General features: G+C 49.3%; 1 protein-coding gene across 1 annotated transcript in view; it reads right to left on the bottom strand.

The window, feature by feature from the left end:
- Window positions 1-7,616: 7,616 nt before the first annotated feature.
- LOC140411729 (uncharacterized) overlaps window positions 7,617-21,299 on the bottom strand; it is an 80,089-nt gene continuing 66,406 nt past the window's right edge. Inside the window, exon 5 of the mRNA XM_072500733.1 lies at window positions 7,617-8,076. Coding sequence (XP_072356834.1) covers window positions 7,629-8,076 — 448 coding nt within the window. The 3' untranslated portion in view covers window positions 7,617-7,628. The remainder of the gene's footprint in view (window positions 8,077-21,299) is intronic.

Genomic DNA, 21,299 nt, shown 5'->3' on the forward strand with positions numbered 1-21,299 from the left:
TCAACGATATGGCGGGGTTTATTAAGTTGGAGAGGGTGAAATTCGCCTTCAGAGGGTCGGTACAAGGGTTCTTTAGGTGGTGGCAACCGTTCTTAGACTTCCTGGCAGAACGGTAGACATTGGTCAATGGCAGCAGCAACTCGGGCGGGGGGTGTGGGGGTTAACTTTATTTTTGTTTTTGTTATTTACACGGTGGGGGTCTGAGGGGGTGCATATATTTGTTGTGTTAAGTCGGGGTGTTCAAGTTAATTTATTATTTATGTACAGGGGGGAGGGGGGCATGGAGGGTTGGGTTTTTTTGGACTGTGTTTTGTACTTCACCCAGTTGGGTTCTTTTTTCATTTTGTTATTGATATTTTATGAAAACCTTAATAAAAATTATTTAAAAAAAATATATCTTTACATAAGCCTCCTTCTTCCTCTTGACAAGTGATTTAACTACTTTAGTAAACCACGGTTCCCTCGCTCGACCACTTCCTCCCTGCCTGACAGGTACATACTTATCAAGGACATGCAGTAGCTGTTCCTTGAACAAGCTCCACATTTCAATTGTGCCCATCCCCTGCAGTTTCCTTCCCCATCCTATGCATCCTAAGTCTTGCCTAATCACATCATAATTGCCTTTCCCCCAGCTATCACTCTTGCCCTGCGGTATATACCTATCCCTTTCCATCGCTAAAGTAAATGTAACCGAATTGTGATCACTATCACCAAAGTGCTCACCTACCTCCAAATCTAACACCTGGCCTGGTTCATTACCCAGTACCAAACCCAATGTGGCCTCGCCTCTTGTTGGCCTATCTACATACTGTGTGAGGAAACCCTCCTGCACACATTGGACAAAAACTGACCCATCTAAAGTACTCGAACTATAGCGTTTCCAGTCAATATTTGGAAAGTTAAAGTCCCCCATAACAACTACCCTGTTACTTTCGCTCCTATCCAGAATCATCTTTGCAATCCTCTTCTCTACATCTCTGGAACTTTTCAGAGGCCTATAGAAAACTCCCAACAGGGTGACCTCTCCTTTCCTGTTTCTAACCTCAGCCCATACTACCTCAGTAGACAAGTCCTCATCAAACGTCATTTCTGCCACCGTAATACTGTCCTTGACTAACAATGCCACCCCTCCCCCTCTTTTACCACCTTCCCTGAGCTTACTGAAACATCTAAACCCCGGAACCTGCAACAACCATTCCTGTCCCTGCTCTATCCATGTCTCCGAAATGGCCACAACATCGAAGTCCCAGGTACCAACCCATGCTGCAAGTTCACCCATCTTATTCCGGACACTCCTGGCGTTGAAGTAGACACACCTCAAACCACCTTCCTACCTGCCGGTACACTCCTGAGACCTTGAAACCTTACTCATGACCTCACTACTCTCAACCTTCGATACACTGAAGCTACAATTCAGGTTCCCATCCCCCTGCTGAATTAGTTTAAACCCTTCAGAAGAGCATTAGCAAATTCCCCCCCCCCCCCAGGATATTGGACCCCGCTGGTTCAGGTGTAGACCATCCCGTTTGTAGAGGTCCCACCTACCCCAGAATGAGCCCCAATTATCCAGGTATCTGAATCCCTCTCTCCTGCACCATCCCTGTAGCCACGTGTTCAACTGTTCTCTCTCCCTATTCCTCGTCTCGCTAGCACGTGGCACGGGTAACAACCCAGAGATAATAACTCTGTTTATTCTAGCTCTACGATTCCACCTTAGCTCCCTGAATACCTGACTTACATCCTTTTCCTACCTATGTCATTGATGCCTATGTGGACCACGACTTGGGGCTACTCCCCCTCCCCCTTAAGGATCCCGAAAACACAATCCGAGACATCACGGACCCTGGCACCTGGGAGGCAACACACCAACAGTGAGTCTCTCTCGTTCCCACAGAATAGCCTATCTGTCCCCCTAACTATGGAGTCCCCAATGACTAATGCTCTACTACTCTCCCCCCTTCCTTTCTGAGCAACAGGGACAGACTCTGTGCCAGAGACCTGTACCCCATGGCTTACCCCTGGTAAGTCCTTCTCCCCACCAGTATCCAAAGCGGTATACTTGTTACAAAGGGGAACAACCACAGGGGATCCCTGTACTGTCTGCTTCCTCCCAGCCCCTCTCATCGTCACCCATCTATCTTCATTCTTTGGAGTAACTACATCCCTGAAGCGTCTATCTATGGCCACTTCTGCCTCCCGAATGATCCGAAGTTCATCCAGCTCCAGCTCCAGTTCCCTAACGTGGTTTTTGAGGAGCTGGAGATGGGTGCACTTCCCACGGGTGAAATCAGCAGGGACACTGACAGTGTCCCTCACCTCAAACATTCTGCAGGAGGAACATTGCACTGCCTTCCCAGCCATCTCCTCTAGATAACGCGGATAAAACAAGAAAAAGAAAGAAAGAAAGAGCTTACCTGATATTCACTCAACCCCTTAGGTTAGAGGAGGTGGCTCCTCTTCCGCGTTTTTAAATCTCCGGCTCCTCTCCCGCGCTTTTAAATCTCCGGCTCCTCTCCCGCTTTTAAATCTCCGGCTCCTCTCCCGCTTTTAAATCTCCGGCTCCTATCCTGCGCTTTTAAATCTCCGGCTCCTCTCCCGCAAAGAATTCGTTCCAGTAATTTCCCGACCACTGACGTAAGGCTCACCGGCCTATAGTTCCCTGGATTATCCTTGCTACCCTTCTTAAACAAAGGAACAACATTGGCTATTCTCCAGTCCTCCAGGACAGTGAGGATCCAAAGATTTCTGTCAAGCCTCAACGATTTCCTCTCTAGCCTTCTTCAGTATTCTGTGGTAGATTCCATTAGGCCCTGGGCACTTATCCACCGTCATATTTTTCAAGACACCCAACATCTCGTCTTTTTCGATCTCAATGTGACCCAGGCTATCTACACACCCTTCTCCAGACTTAACATCCACCAATTCCTTCTCTTTGGTGAATACTGATGCAAAGTATTCATTTAGTACCTCGCCCATTTCCTCTGGCTCCACACATAGATTCCCTCGCCTGTCCTTCAGTGGGCCCACCCTTTCCCTAGCTATCCTCTTGCTTTTTATGTACGTGTAAAAAGCCTTGGGATTTTCCTTAACCCTATTAGCCAATGACTTATCGTGACCCCTTTTAGCCCTCCTGACTCCTTGCTTAAGTTCCTTCCTACTTTCCTTATATTCCACACAGGCTTCGTCTGTTCCCAGCCTTTTAGCCCTGACAAATGCCTCTTTTTTCTTTTTGACGAGGCCTACAATATCTGTCGTTATCCAAGGTTCCCGAAATTTGCCGCATTTATCCTTCTTCCTGACAGGAACATGCCGGTCCTGAATTCCTTTCAACTGACACTTGAAAGCCTCCCACATGTCAGATGTTGATTTGCCCTCAAACATCCGCCCCAATCTACGTTCTTCAGTTCCCGCCTAATATTGTTATAATTAGCCTTCCCCCAATTTAGCACATTCATCCTAGGACCACTCTTATCCTTGTCCACCAGCACTTTAAAACTTACTGAATTGTGGTCACTGTTCCCGAAATGCTCCCCTACTGAAACATCTACCACCTGGCCGGGCTCATTCCCCAATACCAGGTCCAGCACCGCCCCTTCCCTAGTTGGACTGTCCGCATATTGTTTTAAGAAGCCCTCCTGGATGCTCCTTACAAACTCCGCCCCGTCTAAGCCCCTGGCACTAAGTGAGTCCCAGTCAATATTGGGGAAGTAGAAGTCTCCCATCACCACAACCCTGTTGTTTTTACTCTTTTCCAAAATCTGTCTACCTATCTGCTCCTCTATCTCCCGCTGGCTGTTGGGAGGCCTGTAGTAAACCCCCAACATTGTGACTGCACCCTTCTTATTCCTGATCTCTACCCATATAGCCTCGCTGCCCTCTGAGGTGTCCTCCCGCAGTACAGCTGTGATATTCTCCCTAACCAGTAGTGCAACTCCTCCACCCCTTTTACATCCCCTCTATCCCGCCTGAAACATCTAAATCCTGGAACGTTTAGCTGCCAATCCTGTCCTTCCCTCAACCAGCTCTCTGTAATGACATCAACATCATAGTTCCAAATACTAATCCAAGCTCTAAGTTCATCTGCCTTACCTGTTATACTTCTTGCATTAAAAGATATGCAGTTCAGGCCACCTGTCCCGCTGTTTTCAGCAACATCTCCCTGCTTGCTCTTCCTCAGAGCCATACTGGCCCTATTCCCTAGTTCTCCCTCAATTTTATCACCTTCTGACCTATTGCTCCGGTACCCACCCCCCTGCCATGCTAGTTTAAACCCTCCCGTGTGACACTAGCAAACCTCGCGGCCAGGATATTTATGCCTCTCCAGTTTAATTGCAACCCGTCCTTCTTCTACAGGTCACACCTGCTCCGGAAGAGCTCCCAGTGGTCCAGATAATGGAAACCTTCCCTCCTACACCAGCTGTTTAGCCACGTGTTTAGCTGCTCTATCTTCCTATTTCTAGCCTCACTGGCACGTGGCACAGGGAGTAATCCCGAGATTACAACCCTAGAGGTCCTGTCTTTTAACTTTCTGCCTAGCTCCCTGAACTCCTGCTGCAGGACCTCATGCTCCTTCCTGCCTATGCCGTTAGTACCAATATGTACAACGACCTCTGCCTGTTTGCCCTCCCCCTTCAGGATGCCCACTACCCATTCAGAGACATCCTGGACCCTGGCACCAGGGAGGCAACATACTATCCTGAAGTCTCTTTCACGTCCACAGAAGCGCATATCTGTGCCCCTGACTATAGAGTCCCCTTGACTATTGCTCTTCTGCGCTTTGACCCTCCCTGCTGAACATCAGAGCCAGCCGTGGTGCCACTGCTCTGGCTGCTGCTGTTTTCCCCTGATAGGCTGTTCCCCCAATAGTATCCAAAGCGGTATACCTGTTCGAGAGGATAACCACAGGGGATTCCTGCACTGACTGCCTGCCCCTTCTGGTGGTCACCCATCTCTCTGCCTACACCCTGGGTGTGACCACATCACTATAACTCCTATCTATGATGCGTTCCGCCACCTGCATGCTCCTAAGTACATCCAATTGCTGCTCCAACCTAACCACGCGGTCTGTGACGATCTGCCATTGTTTACACTTGCTGCAGATGTAGTCGACCGGAACGCTGGAAGCATCACAGATCTGCCACATCTCACAGTTGGAGCACTGCACCCCGCTGAGTGACATTTAAGCACTAATTAATTAATTTAAAATAAACACTTAAATTATTGTTAGATTGAGTTACAATGAACTATATGGCCCTGACGCCAGATGGTTTTTACTGTAAAATTAAATGCTAAATACCAATCTCTGCCCTCAGGTTTAGTTACTCCACTATCTAGTTAATCAATTAGATTTTTTTTTCAATATATATTTTTTCAAATTTAACGGATTCCCAACCAGCCAATCAGGTCACAGCTTTATTGTGATGTCACTTACAGTCCCCCCCCCCCCCCCCCCCCACCACGCACACGATTTGAAAAGGTAATAAAAATCACTTAACTTCCCAGGATGTTCTCTGGTTCTCTCCCTGCAGATTAACAGTTAGAGGCCAGAAAAAAGAGAACAAAACGGTTGGGAAAAAGCACCTTCTCCCACTCTGCACCGAATTACCTCACTGCACCAAATTACCAAGGTCCAATTCCCACTCTGGATGCGTCTCACTCACTCAAGGTGTGTCTCCTTCACCTGCGCAAAGCTTACTGAGTGCGCTTTCTGTCTGTCTTTTATACAGAACTCAGCTAACCAGGGTGACTCACACTACTTAAGCTTCAAACAGAAGAATACAATGTACACCCTTGTGCCACGAAGCAGGCTTCAGGTGACTGACAGATAACTGCCTCTCAGCAATTAGGGTGGGGTCAGCTTCAGCCAATCAGACTCTAAGCTACACACTGCACTTTTAACTGAAAAACAGCAAAACTAGATTTACCACTTACCTTTCCTGATTACCTCACTGCACCAAATTACCAAGTTCCAATTCCCACTCTGGATGTGTCTCACTCACTCAGGATGTGTCTCCTTCACCTGCGCAAGGCTGGTCTGGAATGCATTGCCTGGAAGTGTGGTGGAGTCAGGTTCAATTGAGGCATTCAAGAGGGCATTAGAGGGGATTGGATGATGAGTTGAATAGAAGCAATGTCCAGAGTTATAGGAAAAAGACAAGAGAATGGCACTATATTAGAATGTATATTTGGAGAGACAGTGCAGCCTCCTTTTGCACCTTAACAATTCTCTGGTTCTGTGATTTAACACTTTCCTTCTGTAAGTATATAGGAACTGAATTAACAACAGTAAATCCAATCATGAATTCAGGGTTAGGGTTCAATATGATGTCATCTAAAATATGCAAATTTAATTTGTTTCTTTCTGAATCCGAAACCTCTCTACCAAGTTAATCTCTATAGTGTTGAGCAGCATGGTGGCGCAGTGGTTAGCATTGCTGCCTCATGGCGTCAAGGACCCGGGTTCGATCCCAGCTCTGGGTCACTGTCTGTGTGCAGTTTGCATGTTCTCCACGTGTTTGCGTGGGTTTCGCCCCCACAACCCAAAAAGATGTGCAAGGTAGGGTGATTGGCCACCAGATGGATATTTGGCAACAAAATGAAAATGAGTTTACCCTCTTTTTTACTCTTTCAATGGGTCTGGGTACCAGTGCGAGTCCAGCATTTGTTGTTTATCCCAAAGTAGTCTTGAACTGAGTGGTTTGCTGGGCCATTTCTGAGGGCAGTGAAGAGTGAACCATATTGCTGAAGATCTAGAGTCACATGTCGGCCAGACTAGGTAAGAATGGCAGATTTCCTTCTCCAGAGGATATTAGAGGGTATTAGTGAACCACGTGGGTTTTTTACAACAATTGATCACAGAATCTCTATCGTGCAGCAGGAGGCCATTCAGCCCATTGAGTCAGCACAAACCCTTGGGAAGAGCACCCTACTTAAGCCCATGCCTCCATCCTATTCCCATAACCCAGCAACCCCACCTAATCTTTTGGACACTAAGGGCCAATTTAGCATGGCCAATCCACCTAACCCGCACATTTTGGGAGGAAACCCACGCCAACGCGGGGAGAAAGTGCAAACTCCACACAGTGGCTGGAGGCTGGAATTGAACCCGGTTCCCTGGAGCTGTGAGACAGCCTTGCTAACCACTGTGCCACCGTGCTGCGCTAATTGATGATACTGTCATGGCACCATTACTCGGGCTAGCCATCAAATCCAGATTATTATTGAAAATTTGAATTAATTAATAAATTGAATTTAAATTCCACCAGCTGCCGTGGTAGGATCTGAATGCATCTCCCCAGAGCAGCCTGGGCTGCTGATGTTTTGGTTCAGAGACACCACTACCTACCTCAAATAATTCTGTTTCAATCTTTTGAAAGGCTAGTGAAGTTCAATTCCATTCTTCTGCCAAATCTTGGGCCACTGAGGCCCCCACTCTACCAGATAGTTGAAGTAATCATTTTCTCCTTTATGGTTGACAATATCTTTTGTTATTGTAGTGGCACAGAGGAAATGAAAGTATAACTATAGGGGCAATGATTTCATTCTTAATCGGTCATCTATAAATTCTAATAATCGTGATGTTTCAATTTAAATTAAGCTGGAAACATTCCCAAGTATTTGTTTATTCTTTATTTCTCTTGTGGGCGTTTCTGAGCTTTGTGGGATTTGAAGGGCAACGTGGAAAGTAAATCTTGGCACATTGCACGCGGTGGAAGAATGAAGTCTGCCTGCCCAGGGGCTAAGTTTGGGAAAGTGAGATTAATGTAGTCTTGGAAAGCCTTCCTTGTGCTTCTTAACTCAGTCTCCAACTCCAATTCCAAAACAGTCATGGTTTTCACCTTGCTGTAAACCTCTTTGAGGTCAACCTCTTTTTCGCACAGCAACCTTTTCAACATGTCTATTTCAGACTGGTGTCTACTTTGTAAGATAAGGATGGGTTCCTTGGCATTTGCCTTTTCTTCTTCATGAGCTTCAGCAACTGCAGTTATTATTTTGTTTTCGTAGTCTATTTTTTGTAGGTCCAAAGCTTCTTGAAGATTAAATTGACTTTGCGTTTCAGCGTCAATTTGTAACTGTCTGATTAAAATTAAACAAATGTAGCATTAGCATGTGGTTGTAAACAAATAAAAAATGCATTTAGAACTGTATTATGATGATGTGGTCTGGTTACAGTGCTGAGTTAACATATTGCCTCTTCAGTTCTGAGTACTGTGTTTGTGTCTAGCCCAAATAAATGAAAAAATCTCCTTTCTTTTCTGGCTGTCAGATTTCCACATGAAATACTTTTGGGTGAACCCAGAATCAAGCTATGCTGTTAAGGGCTGTAAATCCACAAACACAGCTGCTCGTAAATCAGCACAGACTGATCAACCTCATTTATTGGGGCTGCCAAGACGGTGTTAAATAATAAATAATAATAATCTTTTTATTGTCACAAGTCGGCTTACATTAACATTGCAATGAAGTTACTGTGAAAAGCCCCTAGTCGCCAAATTCCGGCGCCTGTTCGGGTACAGAGGGAGAATTCAGAATTCTCAGCCGATGCGGGAATTGAACCCGCGCTGCTGGCCTTGTTCTGCATCAAAACCAGCTGCCTAGTCCACTGAGCTAAACCAGGTCTTCTTAATATTATTTGCATCCTCCTTTTGAACGTAGTAATTTTGAAAACATCTGCACACAATGAACTTGGTGAAGATATAAAATCATAGAACCAGCCAAAACATTGCCATGAGCCTGACGTGATTTGAACACGTAACCTTGAACTGACGTGCTACCGTTGCGTCACAAGCCCAACTGCTTAGAAGGTGCTGCTGCTGTGAGCTTTCGGTAAAGTATTTGTACAGAGTCCAACAAACTAACCATTATTCTGCTCCTGGGCATGCCTGATGCTGAACTTGGTGCAAGAACATTTGAAAAAAACAATATATTTATTAAAGTTTTTTAACACAATTTTTCACCCTTACAAACAATAACCCCCCCCCCGTAACAAAGTAAGAAGAAATCGCGCAGAGCAAGATGTATACATGGTGAAAACGATATGTTACATAGCTTTGTACACTGGCTCTCTCCCACACGTGCCAGTTTCCCCGATCCTTCATGTTTTCTCTTGCTCATCCACCCTCCCAGGCAAGCCCCTATTTACCCCCCTCCCTCCCCCCCCTCACAGAACGTGCCCCCCCCCCCCCCCCCTAGGTTGCTGCTGCTGCTGACCGACCTTCCTCTAACGCTCCGCGAGATAGTTTAGGAACGGTTCCCACCGCCTGTAGAACCCCTGTGCAGACCCTCTCAAGGCAAACTTAATCCTCTCCAGCTTTATGAACCCAGCCATGTCGTTTATCCAGGCCTCCACGCTGGGGGGCTTCGCCTCTTTCCACATTAGCAAGATCCTTCGCCGGGCTACTAGTGACGCAAAGGCCAGAATGCCGGCCTCTTTCGCCTCCAGCACTCCCGGCTCGTCCACTACTCCAAGTATTGCTAGCCCCCAGCTTGGCTTGACCCGGACTTTCACCACCTGAGATATTGCTCCCGCCACTCCTCTCCAGAACCCCTCCAGTGCCGGGCATGACCAAAACATATGTGTCATGATATTCAAACACACACATCATGATGGACACACCAACAGACAAATCAGAGCACACAACACCACAACCAATCACACACAAGGACACCAACCACATAAAAGCACGAGCACGACACCTAGTGGACAGTAGGTCTGGGGACAAAGACACGGACAAGACCTGTTACAAGATCACAAACAGGGAATCCCCACGTGCAGAGTATCAAGACAAAACTGTACATAGAGAGTTTAAATAAAATAGCGTTGTACCATATACAACCGTGTTGGCTCATCTGTGTGCCAGAACGCCCAACACCACAATATGGACATGGTTCGCCGGGCTCCCTGAGCACCTTCCACATCTGTCCTCTACCCCAAAGAACCTAATCAACCTCACCCCCGTCAAGTGCGCTCTGTGAACGACCTTACATTGTATCAGGCTGAGCCTGCCACACGAGGAGGAGGAATTAACCCTACCTAGGGCATCAGCCCACAGACCTTCCTCAATCTCCTCCCCAGCTCCTCCTCCCATATACCCTTCCGCTCGTCTACCAGCGTTTCCCCCTCTTCTTTCATCTCCTGGTATATTGCCGACACCTTCCCCTCCCCGACCCATACACCCGAGATCACCCTGTCTTGAATTTCTTGTGCCGGGAGCAACGGGAATTCCCTCACCTGTCGCCTCACAAACGCCCTCACCTGCATATATCTAAAAGCATTTCCCGGGGGTATCTCAAACTTCTCCTCCAGTGCCCCTAGGCTTGCAAACGTCCCGTCAATGAACAGATCCCCCATTCTTCTAATCCCCGCCCGATGCCAGCTCTGAAACCCCCCATCCATCCTCCCCGGGACAAACCGGTGGTTACCCCTGATCGGGGACCACACCGAGGCTCCCACTGCACCCCGGTGCCGTCTCCTCTGGCCCCAGATCCTTAGTGTTGCCGCCATCACCAGGCTCGTGGTATACTTTGACGGCGAGAGCAGCAGCGGTGCCATCACCAACGCCCCCAGACTTGTTCCTTTACAGGACACCATCTCCATCCTCTTCCACGCCGCCCCCTCCCCCTCCATCACCCACCTGCGGATCATCGCCACATTTGCTGCCCAGTAGTGGCTCCCTAGGTTTGGCAGCGCCAACCCTCCTTGTTCCCTGCTGCATTCCAGGAACCCTCTCCTTACCCTCGGGGTCCTATTCGCCCACACAAACCCCATAATACTCCTGCCTACTCTCTTAAAAAAGGCCTTGGTGATCACGATGGGAAGGCACTGAAACATAAAGAGAAACCTCGGAAGGACCACCATTTTGACCGACTGCACTCTACCGGCTAGCGAGAGCGGTAACATGTCCCATCTTTTGAAGTCCTCCTCCATTTGCTCCCCCAACCTCGTCAGATTCAGTTTATGTAGGGCCCCCCAACTCCTAGCTATCTGGATCCCCAGGTACCGAAAGCTCCCCTCTGCCCTCCTCAGCGGTAGATCCTCTATCCCCCTTTCTTGGTCCCCTGCCTGTACTACAAAAAGCTCACTCTTCCCTACATTGAGCTTATACCCGAAAACTCCCCAAACTCCCTTAAAGTCTGCATGACCTCCACCATCCCCTCCATTGGATCTGCCACATACAGCAACAGGTCATCCGCATATAGCGACACCCGATGCTGTTCTCCCCCTCGGACCACCCCCGTCCATTTCCTAGACTCCCTCAATGACATGGCCAAGGCTTCGATCGCCAATGCAAACAACAGGGTGGACAGGGGGCACCCCTGCCTCGTCCCTTGGTACAGCCGAAAGTACTCCGACCTTCGCCAGTTCATCACTACACTCGCCACCGGGGCTCTGTAAAGGAGCTTAACCCAAATGATAAACCCTCCCCCGAACCCAAACCTACACAGTACTTCCCAGAGGTACTCCCACTCTACTCGGTCAAAGGCCTTCTCCGCGTCCATAGCTGCCATTATCTCCGCCTCTCCCTCCTCCGATGGCATCATTATCACGTTTAAGAGCCGCCGCACATTGGTGTTTAGTCACCTGACCTTTACAAATCCCGTCTGGTCCTCGTGGATCACCCCGGGACTCAGTCCTCGATCCTCGCTGCCAGCACTTTTGCCAGCAACTTAGCATCCACATTGAGGAGCGAGATCGGCCTGTACGATCCACATTGCAGTGGGTCCTTGTCCCACTTTAGGATCAAAGAAATCGTCGCCTCCGACATTGTCGGGGGCAGGGTCCCCTCCTCTCTTGCCTCGTTAAAGGTCCTCACCAGTAGCGGGGCCAACAGGCCTACATACTTCCTGTAGAACTCCACCGGGAATCCGTCCGGTCCCGGGGCCTTCCCTGCCTGCATGCTCCCCAAACCCTTGCTCAGCTCCTCCAACCCAATTGGTGCCCCCAAACCAGCCACCTCTTGCTCCTCCACCCTCGGGAATCTCAGTTGGTCCAGAAATCCTCTCATCCCCTCTTCCCCCGCTGGGGGCTGGGATCTGTACAGCTCCTCATAGAAGGCCTTGAATACCTTGTTTATTTTCGTCGCACTCCGCACCGTGGCTCCCCCTCCATCCATGACTCCCCCTATTCCCCTCGCTGCCATCCTCTTACGGAGCTGGTGTGCCAGCATCCGACTCGCCTTTTCCCCGTACCCGTAGGTCGCCCCCTGCGCCTTCCTCCACTGTGCCTCTGCCTTCCCTGTGGTCAACAGGTCAAACTCCGTCTGGAGACGTTGTCTTTCCCCAAGTAATCTCTCCTCAGGGGCCTCTGCGTATCTCCTGTCCACTCTTAAAATCTCCCCCACTAACCCCTCCCTTTCCATGCCCTCTGTCTTCTCCCTATGAGCCCTGATGAAGATTAGCTCTCCCCTGATCACTGCTTTCAACGCCTCCCATACCACCCCCACCCGCACCTCCCCGTTGTCGTTGGCCTCCAAGTACCTTTCGATGCACCCCCTCACCTTCCCACACATCACCTCATCTGCCAGCAGTCCCACATCCAGCCGCCACAGCGGGCGTTGGTCCCTCTCCTCTCCCAGCTCCAGTTCCACCCAGTGCGGGGCATGATCCGAAACGGCTATGGCCGAATACTCCGTTCCCTCCACCCTCGGCATGAGCGCCCTGCCCAGGACAAAGAAATCTATCCGGGAGTAGGCTTTGTGCACGTGGGAGAAAAAAGAAAATTCCTTGGCCTGCGGCCTAGCAAACCTCCATGTGTCCACTCCCCCCATCTGATCCATAAACCCCCTAAGCACCCTGGCCGCCGCCGGTCTCTTTCCAGTCCTTGATTTGGAGCGGTCCAGTGCTGGGTCCAACACCGTGTTGAAGTCCCCTCCCATTATCAGGTCTCCTACCTCCAGGTCCGGAATGCGCCCCAACATGCGCTTCATGAATCCAGCATCATCTCAGTTCGGGGCGTATACATTTACCAACACCACCCACGTCCCCTGCAACCTACCGCTCACCATCACATATCGCCCTCCGTTATCCACTACGATAGTCTTAGCCTCAAATGACACCCGCTTCCCCACCAATATTGCCACCCCTCTATTCTTCGCGTCCAGCCCCGAATGGAATACCTGTCCTACCCATCCCTTTCTTTAAAAAAAAAAATAATTTTTATTAAAGGTTTTTATAAAATATCAATAACAAAATGAGAAAGAAAAAAGAACCCAACAGGGTGAAGTACAAAACACTATCTAAAAAAGCAACCCCCCAAACCCCTCCCCCCCTGCACCTAAATAATAAATTAACATTAACACCCCGACTTAAGACAACAGGTGTATACACCCCCTCAGACCCTTCCAGTGTAAATAACATAAACAAAAATAAAGTAAACCCCTCCCCCCACCCCCCGAGCTGCTGCTGCCATTGACCAATGTCTATCGTTCTGCCAGAAAGTCTAAGAACGGTTGCCACCGCCTAAAGAACCCTTGAACCGACCCTCTCAAGGCGAATTTCACCCTCTCCAATTTAATGAATCCTGCCCTATCGCTGATCCAGGATTCCACGCTTGGGGGCCTCGCATCTTTCCACTGAAGGAGAATCCTTCGCCGGGCTACCAGGGACGCAAGGGCCAGAGTACCCATCCCTTTCTTAACCTGACCTGGTCCGCCACCTTCAGATGTGTCTCTTGGAGCATGACCACGTCTGCCTTCAGTCCCTTTAAGTGCGCGAACACTCGGACTCTCTTCACCGGCCCGTTCAGGCCCTTCACGTTCCACGTTATCAGCCAGATCGGAGGGACATCAGCTTAGCACCCATTCCACACCACTTCAAAATCAGTTAGCTCCGTCAGAACTACTGATGGGAAGCAGACTGCACACTCAATTTCCTGTTCTTCCACATCGACTCATGCCATGTCTTAAAACCTCTGGGTATGAGCGACTAAGGGAAAAGGAGCACGAGTATCAGACAAAGTGTGCATGAGTTACCAGGACACCAACCAGATGAACCAATCTGGATTAGACACCAGAATACAAGACCAAATACCAGGAAAGACACAAAGTCCGAGATCTCACCTTGTCGAGGCTGAGAGTGCGATAGTGAGAAGAAATATCAACAGGAGAAGACCATCGACAGAATGGTCATATGATCCATATGATCAGGAAAAGTTTGATAGCAGAATGTGTGAATAGGAGAACAAAGGGCAGTGCTCAGTGGGAGAAAAACTGAACAACAAGGGACAGAGGGCCATGTGGGTGAGGGATGGGGTTGTGTTGGGGCAAGCCAAGGGAACCAAAAAACAAAAAAACCCTTGTTCTCCTATCAACACATTCCGCTATCTTATCTTTTGCCACAATTAGCACTCTTCAGTTCTTAATGGCACCATTAACACACCCCTTTCTCGTATGTCCATGACAGCTTTGCCAATCTCTCCTTTGCTCTGATCTATCCCTGCCCTGCTATTCTGCCCCACCTCCTCCGCCCGCCTCTCGAACTATGTAATTATTTTAATTTCTATCCCTTTTCAGGTCTGTAGAAGTAGCATAGTGGTTAGCCCTGATACTTTACAGCACCAGGGACCTGGTTTTGATTCCCGCCTTAGGTCGCAGTCTGTGCAGAGTCTGCACATACTCCCCGTACCTGGGTACCCTGGCAGTACCAGCCTGGCATCCTGGCAGTGCCACCTGGGTGCCAGCTTGGCACTGCTGCAGTGCCCAGATGGCAATGCTAGCTGGCATGGGCACTGCCATGGTGCCAGGTTGGCACTGCCCAGGTGTCACACTGGCATGTTTTGCACACGTGCGATCGTGTCGGGTTGCCCTGCGTGGGTGTTGGGGGAATGCGGGTGGGGGGCTGGGGACCCTACCATAATGTGTTCGAGCTGGGGGGGGGGGGGTCGGGGATCACTTTGTGGCCTCGGAGATCGGGACGCCATTTCTCTCGCTACACTGGGGAGCACCCCACTGTACAAAATGGGGCTATGTACAGCTTCGGCGCCTTAGACAAAGCAATTCACGTTGAATAGCCATGTGTTTCTCGGCACTGCGAGTGCCAGGAAACACGCGGTTCGCTATGGACTTTGTTATTTGGGTGAATTGCGGCCAAGGTCTGTGTAACACATCTGTACGGCGGTGCAGTGGTCAGCACTGCTGCCTCACAGCGTTGAGGACCTGGGTTCGATCCCGGCTCTGGGTCACTGTCCGTGTGCAGTTTGCACATTCTCCCCGTGTCTGTGTGGGTCTCAGCCCCACAACCCAAAAATGTGCCGGGAGGGTGGACTGGCCCCGCTAAGTGGCACCTTAATGGAAAAGAATTGGGCACTCTAAATTTATATTAAAAGGGTTAAAGTCTGTGTGAGAGGATTTGATTAAGGGTTTAGAATTAGTCTGTGTGACAATAATTAATTGCATAAGAGACTGTGTGACACATGTGATCCGAATAAGATAAACCTGGTTCAAGAATATTTGTGTAAGTAGTTTGTGTGGCGTGTCAATTGTGACCCTTGTCCAGGAGCAGCAACATTTCTGTCATCCCTGGGTGCAAATTTTTATAAAATGCTCGTGTTACAACCCTTGTAACAATAAAGTGGTTGTGTTATAGCCTAAACAGGTGCTCACTCACCGAAAGGTCACACAAAGGTAAAACTTCTGCAGAAGTTAAATCCAGGCACGGAGGACTGGAAGGAAGAGTTAGTAGAGTATTTGGCAGGCAAATTGCCCCGCTTGACTGAGGGAGAATCGGGAGTCTCAAGTCAACAGGACTGGGAACAGATCAGAGTCAAAGGGAAAAAAGGCTTCCAAACTGGCAAAAGCGATGCAATTGCTGCCTGGATGATAGAGCTTAAGCACAAGGAGAGGCAAATAGAGGCCAGAGATGAAGAGTTAAAGAGTAAGAATAAATAAAGAGTTGTTAAAACAGAAAACAAAGGATGGTATAGATGAGCTGAATTTGGCCGTTTTAGGAAACTTAGAAGTAAAGGTGAGGAAATTGAAAGTGGAAGTAAAAACGTTAAATGATGAAGCTATGGAATCCTGCAGGTGATGTTCGTAGAAATGAGATGAATGTGATACAGTTGAATCTGTTCTAACAGCATTATGATCAAACCCAGAGAGAGAGTGATCGGGTGTAGCAGGAGTTAGGCGGGAAGGATAAACAGATTAAGTCACTCGAATTAAAATGTGATAATTTCCAGACGGTCCTTAAAGTTTGACACTAAACGGCACTTGGCACCACAAACAGTCATGCTGACCATTCTAAATGCCAGAAAGAGATTGACAGGTGACAATACCAGTTGTCAGTCAGGTCCGTCTGTACTTTTAATACTCAGCAGGAGTCAGAAAGCATTGATGGTGCCGGCGCAGATTGGGGTTTTCTGAATGATGCCATATGCAAGTATGAGGAAGAGAGCGACAGGTATAGCCAGTGGGACTCGCCGCCCCTACGATGAACAACCTGCCCATGTATCCAGTAACCACCACCCGAAGGTTCCTTTGACCAGTGTTATAATTGTGGATGACGGGGCGGCATGTGGCGCACTGGTTAGCGCTGGGACTGTGGCGCTGAGGACCCGGGTTCAAATCCGGGCACTGGGCCACTGTCCGTGTGGAGTTTGCACATTCTCCCCGTGTTTGCGTGGGTTTCAGCCCCACAACCCAAAGATGTGCAGGTTAGGTGGACTGGCCATGCTAAATTGCCCCTTAATTGGAAAAAAAATAATTGGATACTCTGAATTTATATAAAAAATAATAATAATAATTGTGGCTGACAGGGTCCTCAGTGGACTCCCCAGCTCTGGGAGGGCTTGGGGGAACTCAGATGGCACCAATAAGCACTAAAGAAGTTTGGCTGGAGTTTGTAGGCATGCACCCTCCTGACCCAATCTACGCCCCCCCCCCGCCCCCCCACCGTTCCCCACCCCGCTCCCAGGAGGTAATCAATGACGGTGTCAGGCCTCTGCAGAGTGGATCTGCAACGCCAAATGGGAGGATGGGAGGAGCCCTCTAGTGACCTGTTGGGTAGGAGGCTACGCGGCCAAATTCCTATGGGATACTGGAGCATTCCGCACCGCCCTTAACACCAGCAGACTCCAAATTGAACGGCACACTCAAAGAAAAATCATGTTCAGCGGATTCACTGGCCACTGGCAACAAGGTAGAGAAACTGACCTGTTAGATTTTAGACTGGGGCACCTATTTTGCTACCAATCTGATATTATGATCCATTTATCCCCAGGAGCCGAACACATCCTAGGCTCTCACCTAATGACCAGGAGTAAATTGTTGTATTTGGCAAATTGATGGAGAAGTAGAAACTTTGTGTGGGTTTCTCTGTTTCGTCGGCTGGTCAATAAGGTTCCCATTGTGAGGCAGCTCCACGCCGTCAGAAACCCCCGGATTGCCGGCAAAACAGAGAATACCGACGGCGGAGAATTCAGCCCATTACCCGAGATACCAGTGGAAAATATAAAGACAGAATTTGTACCGTGGGCAAACCCTGGGTTCAGGCTAGCAAAATGAAGGGAGATCCAGAGGTGCAACATATACTCTGGAATCGAGAGCCAGCTTTTACCCAAAGCAAACATGACTGCGGCAAAATGTCAGGAGAAGTCGCCATAGAGGGGCTAGACCCCAAGCCTCAGAAACCATGGGCAGGATTCTCCAATCCCGCGGCAGAGTGTCCACGCCGTCGTAAACGTGCCGCTCCCACGACTAATTTTGGCCCCTCCAGGGGGCTAGCACGGCGCTGGAGCGGTTCGCGCCGCTTCAGCTGCAGATCGCGGCGCGAACTGTGCGCGGCGGGATCCACGCATGTACAGTTGCACCGGCGGCAACGAGGACATGTGCAGTGGCACCGGCGCCAATGCGCGCATGCGCAGTGGCCTCCTTCAATGCGCCGGCCCCGACGCAACATGGCGCAGGACTGCAGGGGCCGGCGCGTAGGAAAGATGGTCCCCAGCCACAGAGGCCGGCCTGCCGATCGGTGGGCCCCGATAGCGGGCCAGGCACTCCCGAGGGCCCCCCAGGGTCGGACCCCCATCCCAAAGGCTGCCACTCGACACTTACACACTGAGGTCCCGCCGGCCCAGAGCAGGTTAGAACGGCGCCGGCGGGACTCGGCTCATTTCTTACGGCCGCTCGGCCCATCTGGGCCGGAGAATCGGTGTGATGGCCCCGTAGAGCGGCCTGCAACAGGCACCGCACCAACCACGCCGGCGACGATTTTCCGCTCTGCAGAGAATCGCGTGCCGGCGTCGGGACGGCGTGGCGCGATTCGCACGGCCCGCCGGCGATTCTCCAACCCGGCGCGGGGTCGGCGAATCCCGCCCAATATGTGTTTCCCAAACAAGCAGAAGAAAATGTGTCAAAAGTCATTACCAGCCTATTAGAGCAAGGAGTCCTAAGTCCCAAGACCTCAACAGTGTTTATCCTCAGTTAGCTTGACAGGGGGTTTGTCATGCAAAGCGAGACCAGCAGTGTGGGTTCAATCCCGTTTCAGCTGAGATTATTCATGAAGGCCCCGACTTCTCACATTGCCCCTTGCCTGTCGTGATCCTCAGGTTAAATAGCCACCAGTCAGCTCTCCCCCTCAAAGCGGAATGCAGCCTATGGTTATCTGGGACTATGGAGTGGCAGCACGATGGTGCAGTGAGCACTGCTGCCTCACGGTGCCGAAGTCCCAGGTTCGATCCCGGCTCTGGGTCACTGTCTGTGTGGAGTTTGCACAGTCGCCCCGTGTTTGTACGGGTTTCGCCTCTACAACTCAAAGATATGCAGGCTAGGTGGATTGGTCACGCTAAATTGCCCTTAATTGGAAACAATGAATTGGGTACTCTAAATTTTTTAAAAAAGGAAAAAATAAACTGGGACGATGGTGACTTTACCTTACCTTTAACCTCAACAAATAATTCACCTATCTGGCCAGTAAAGACGCCGGATGGTTCCTGGCGCCTAACTATTGACTACCGAGTCACGACCAGTCCCGAGATTTTGATAAAACAAGCTCCCCAAGCTCGATATTTCACTGTTTTAGATATCAGTAATGGATTTTGGTCCATTCCCTTAAAACGGGAATGGCAACACAAATTTGCTTTCACCTTCCAGGGTCAACAGTACACTTGGACATGTTTACAGTAGGGATTTCAAAATTCTCCCTCCACATTTCATCAAAGATTAGCAAAAGGACTAGGGAATTTCTCCAAACCCAAATGTTTAATTCAATACGTAGATGACCTTCTCCTCCAAACCGAAACGAGAAAGGAACACTTAGATCTCCGAGATGAATTGCTTGGCCTTGTCGCCTTCCTGGGTGTAATGTTCTTGTCGGATGGCCTGATTTATATTACAAGAACACTTGTAGCTAAAGCCATAAACAATTTATTAGCATTACCTATGGGTCAACTATATACAAAACAACAAATGAATAACAGTATGGACATGCATAAGCAATCTCTCTCCAAGCTCCCTAGTCAGTCTGAGGTCACCTGACTCTAACATTCATTTATATACTAATGAGACTCCTCGTGGTCAGTCGGTGAATTACAACACAACCATGATATCACTGCACTGGGGTTAAACATTAACCCTAAAATGGTTCAGATCATGAAAACCCAGGTCACCTACTTAGACACAATGACCTGCGGGAAGCGAGCAATAGAAAGGGAATGGATAGAGCCCAACTTACAATTGCCCTTACCCCATGATTTAAAATCCCTAAGATCCTTTTATGATTGGTAGGATATTACCAAAATCACAGATATGGTTTTGCAACAAAAGCTTCACCGTAGTCTTATCTACTAAACAACGACATTCCCCCAGATACCAGGGCACTCATTACTAGTCAGACTATTGAATGCGGGTGAACTAGGGGAGGGGAACTGTGCAGGTATGTAGGGACAACTACTAGAGGAGGTAGGCTCACCCCTGCACTGGACAAGTTAGAAATGGGAGGAAGAACTAGGCAGGGAAATAGGGGGAGGACTCTGGATCGAAGCACTGCCCAAGGTAAACTTCACTTCCACGTGCTCAGGGCTGAGTCTAACATAACTAAAGGTGGTGCACAGGTCGCACCTAACTAGAATGAATGGGTTTTCCCTGGACGTGTCCGGTGTTGTCGGAGTGAGGGTGGAGCCGTGCCCACTAATGGCAGACTTCAGGATGTCAGAACAGCAAGAGTTCTTCATGGAGAGGGGTCCTTGCTTTTGCTTCCCTGATTGCTCGCTGGAGGCTTCTGCTTGGCTGGCGACCAGAGGCACCATCCAAGGCTGAAGACTGGCTACCCGGCCTGGCGGAGTTTCTCAGGCATCCGAGGATCGAGGAAGGTTTCCCCAAAACGTGAAGCCTGTTCACCAACCTGTTCCAAGGCCCCGTTCGCAACCAGCTGGCAGTAAAGTAGGGAGTGGGTGGGGGGGTGGGGGGGGGAGTGGGGGATGCACAGGACAGGGCAAAAAATAAGGAAGAGAAAGAGAGGAGGAGAACAAGGGGGGAGGGGAACGTGAGCACCAAGGTGGGACACAGAACAGGGAGAGGAGAGAACCGCAGAAACAATAGGACAGAAGAGAAAGAGCGCACCTGGCGGACACGCCCCCCCCCCCCGCCCGTATGGCTAGACGCCAGGAGGGAAACGGGGAGAGAGGGGTAAGTCGCATGGCAGCAATGGCCGATCACCGGGCCCCCTCAAACAGGGACCTTCCTCACAACTACACAAAAGCCTCCTCCCAGGACAGCACAGTCAATTGTAAATTCTTGTCGATCCATGTTTTGATTTTCTCTTGTTGTGTATATTATGAAATGTCAAAACCCTAAGAAAAATATTTTTTTAAAAAGGAAAGGCAGGGGACACTGGGACCGGTTGCCTCTGCTCCCGACTCTTAAGTCTGGTCGAACAAGCATTTTCGTCTTGTGACCGCCACCTACTGGCAGTATTTTGAGCAGTCCAAAATGTTACCTATATTATCGGCCTGAATCCACTAACTATTTTGATGGAACGCACATCCCTCCAACTATTATTAGATGGACGAATAAAAGATGGAACTATTAGGATCACATAGCCCGGTGAACTTTAATGTTACAAGGGAAGGACATAACCGTTAAAAGGACTAAAACAACCACTTATCTTGCAGACAACATAGAATCATAGAATAGTACCATAGTATTTGCAGTGCAGAAGGAGGCCATTCGGCCCATTGAGTCTGGACTGGCCCTTGGAAAGAGCACCCTACCCAAGGTCAACACCTCCACCCTATCCCCGTAACCCCACCCCACCTTTTTGGACACTAAGGACAATTTAGCATGACCAATCCACCTAACCTGCACATCTTT

The sequence above is a fragment of the Scyliorhinus torazame genome, chromosome 4 (assembly GCF_047496885.1).
Source record: "Scyliorhinus torazame isolate Kashiwa2021f chromosome 4, sScyTor2.1, whole genome shotgun sequence".
NCBI classification, from domain to species: Eukaryota; Metazoa; Chordata; class Chondrichthyes; order Carcharhiniformes; family Scyliorhinidae; genus Scyliorhinus; species Scyliorhinus torazame.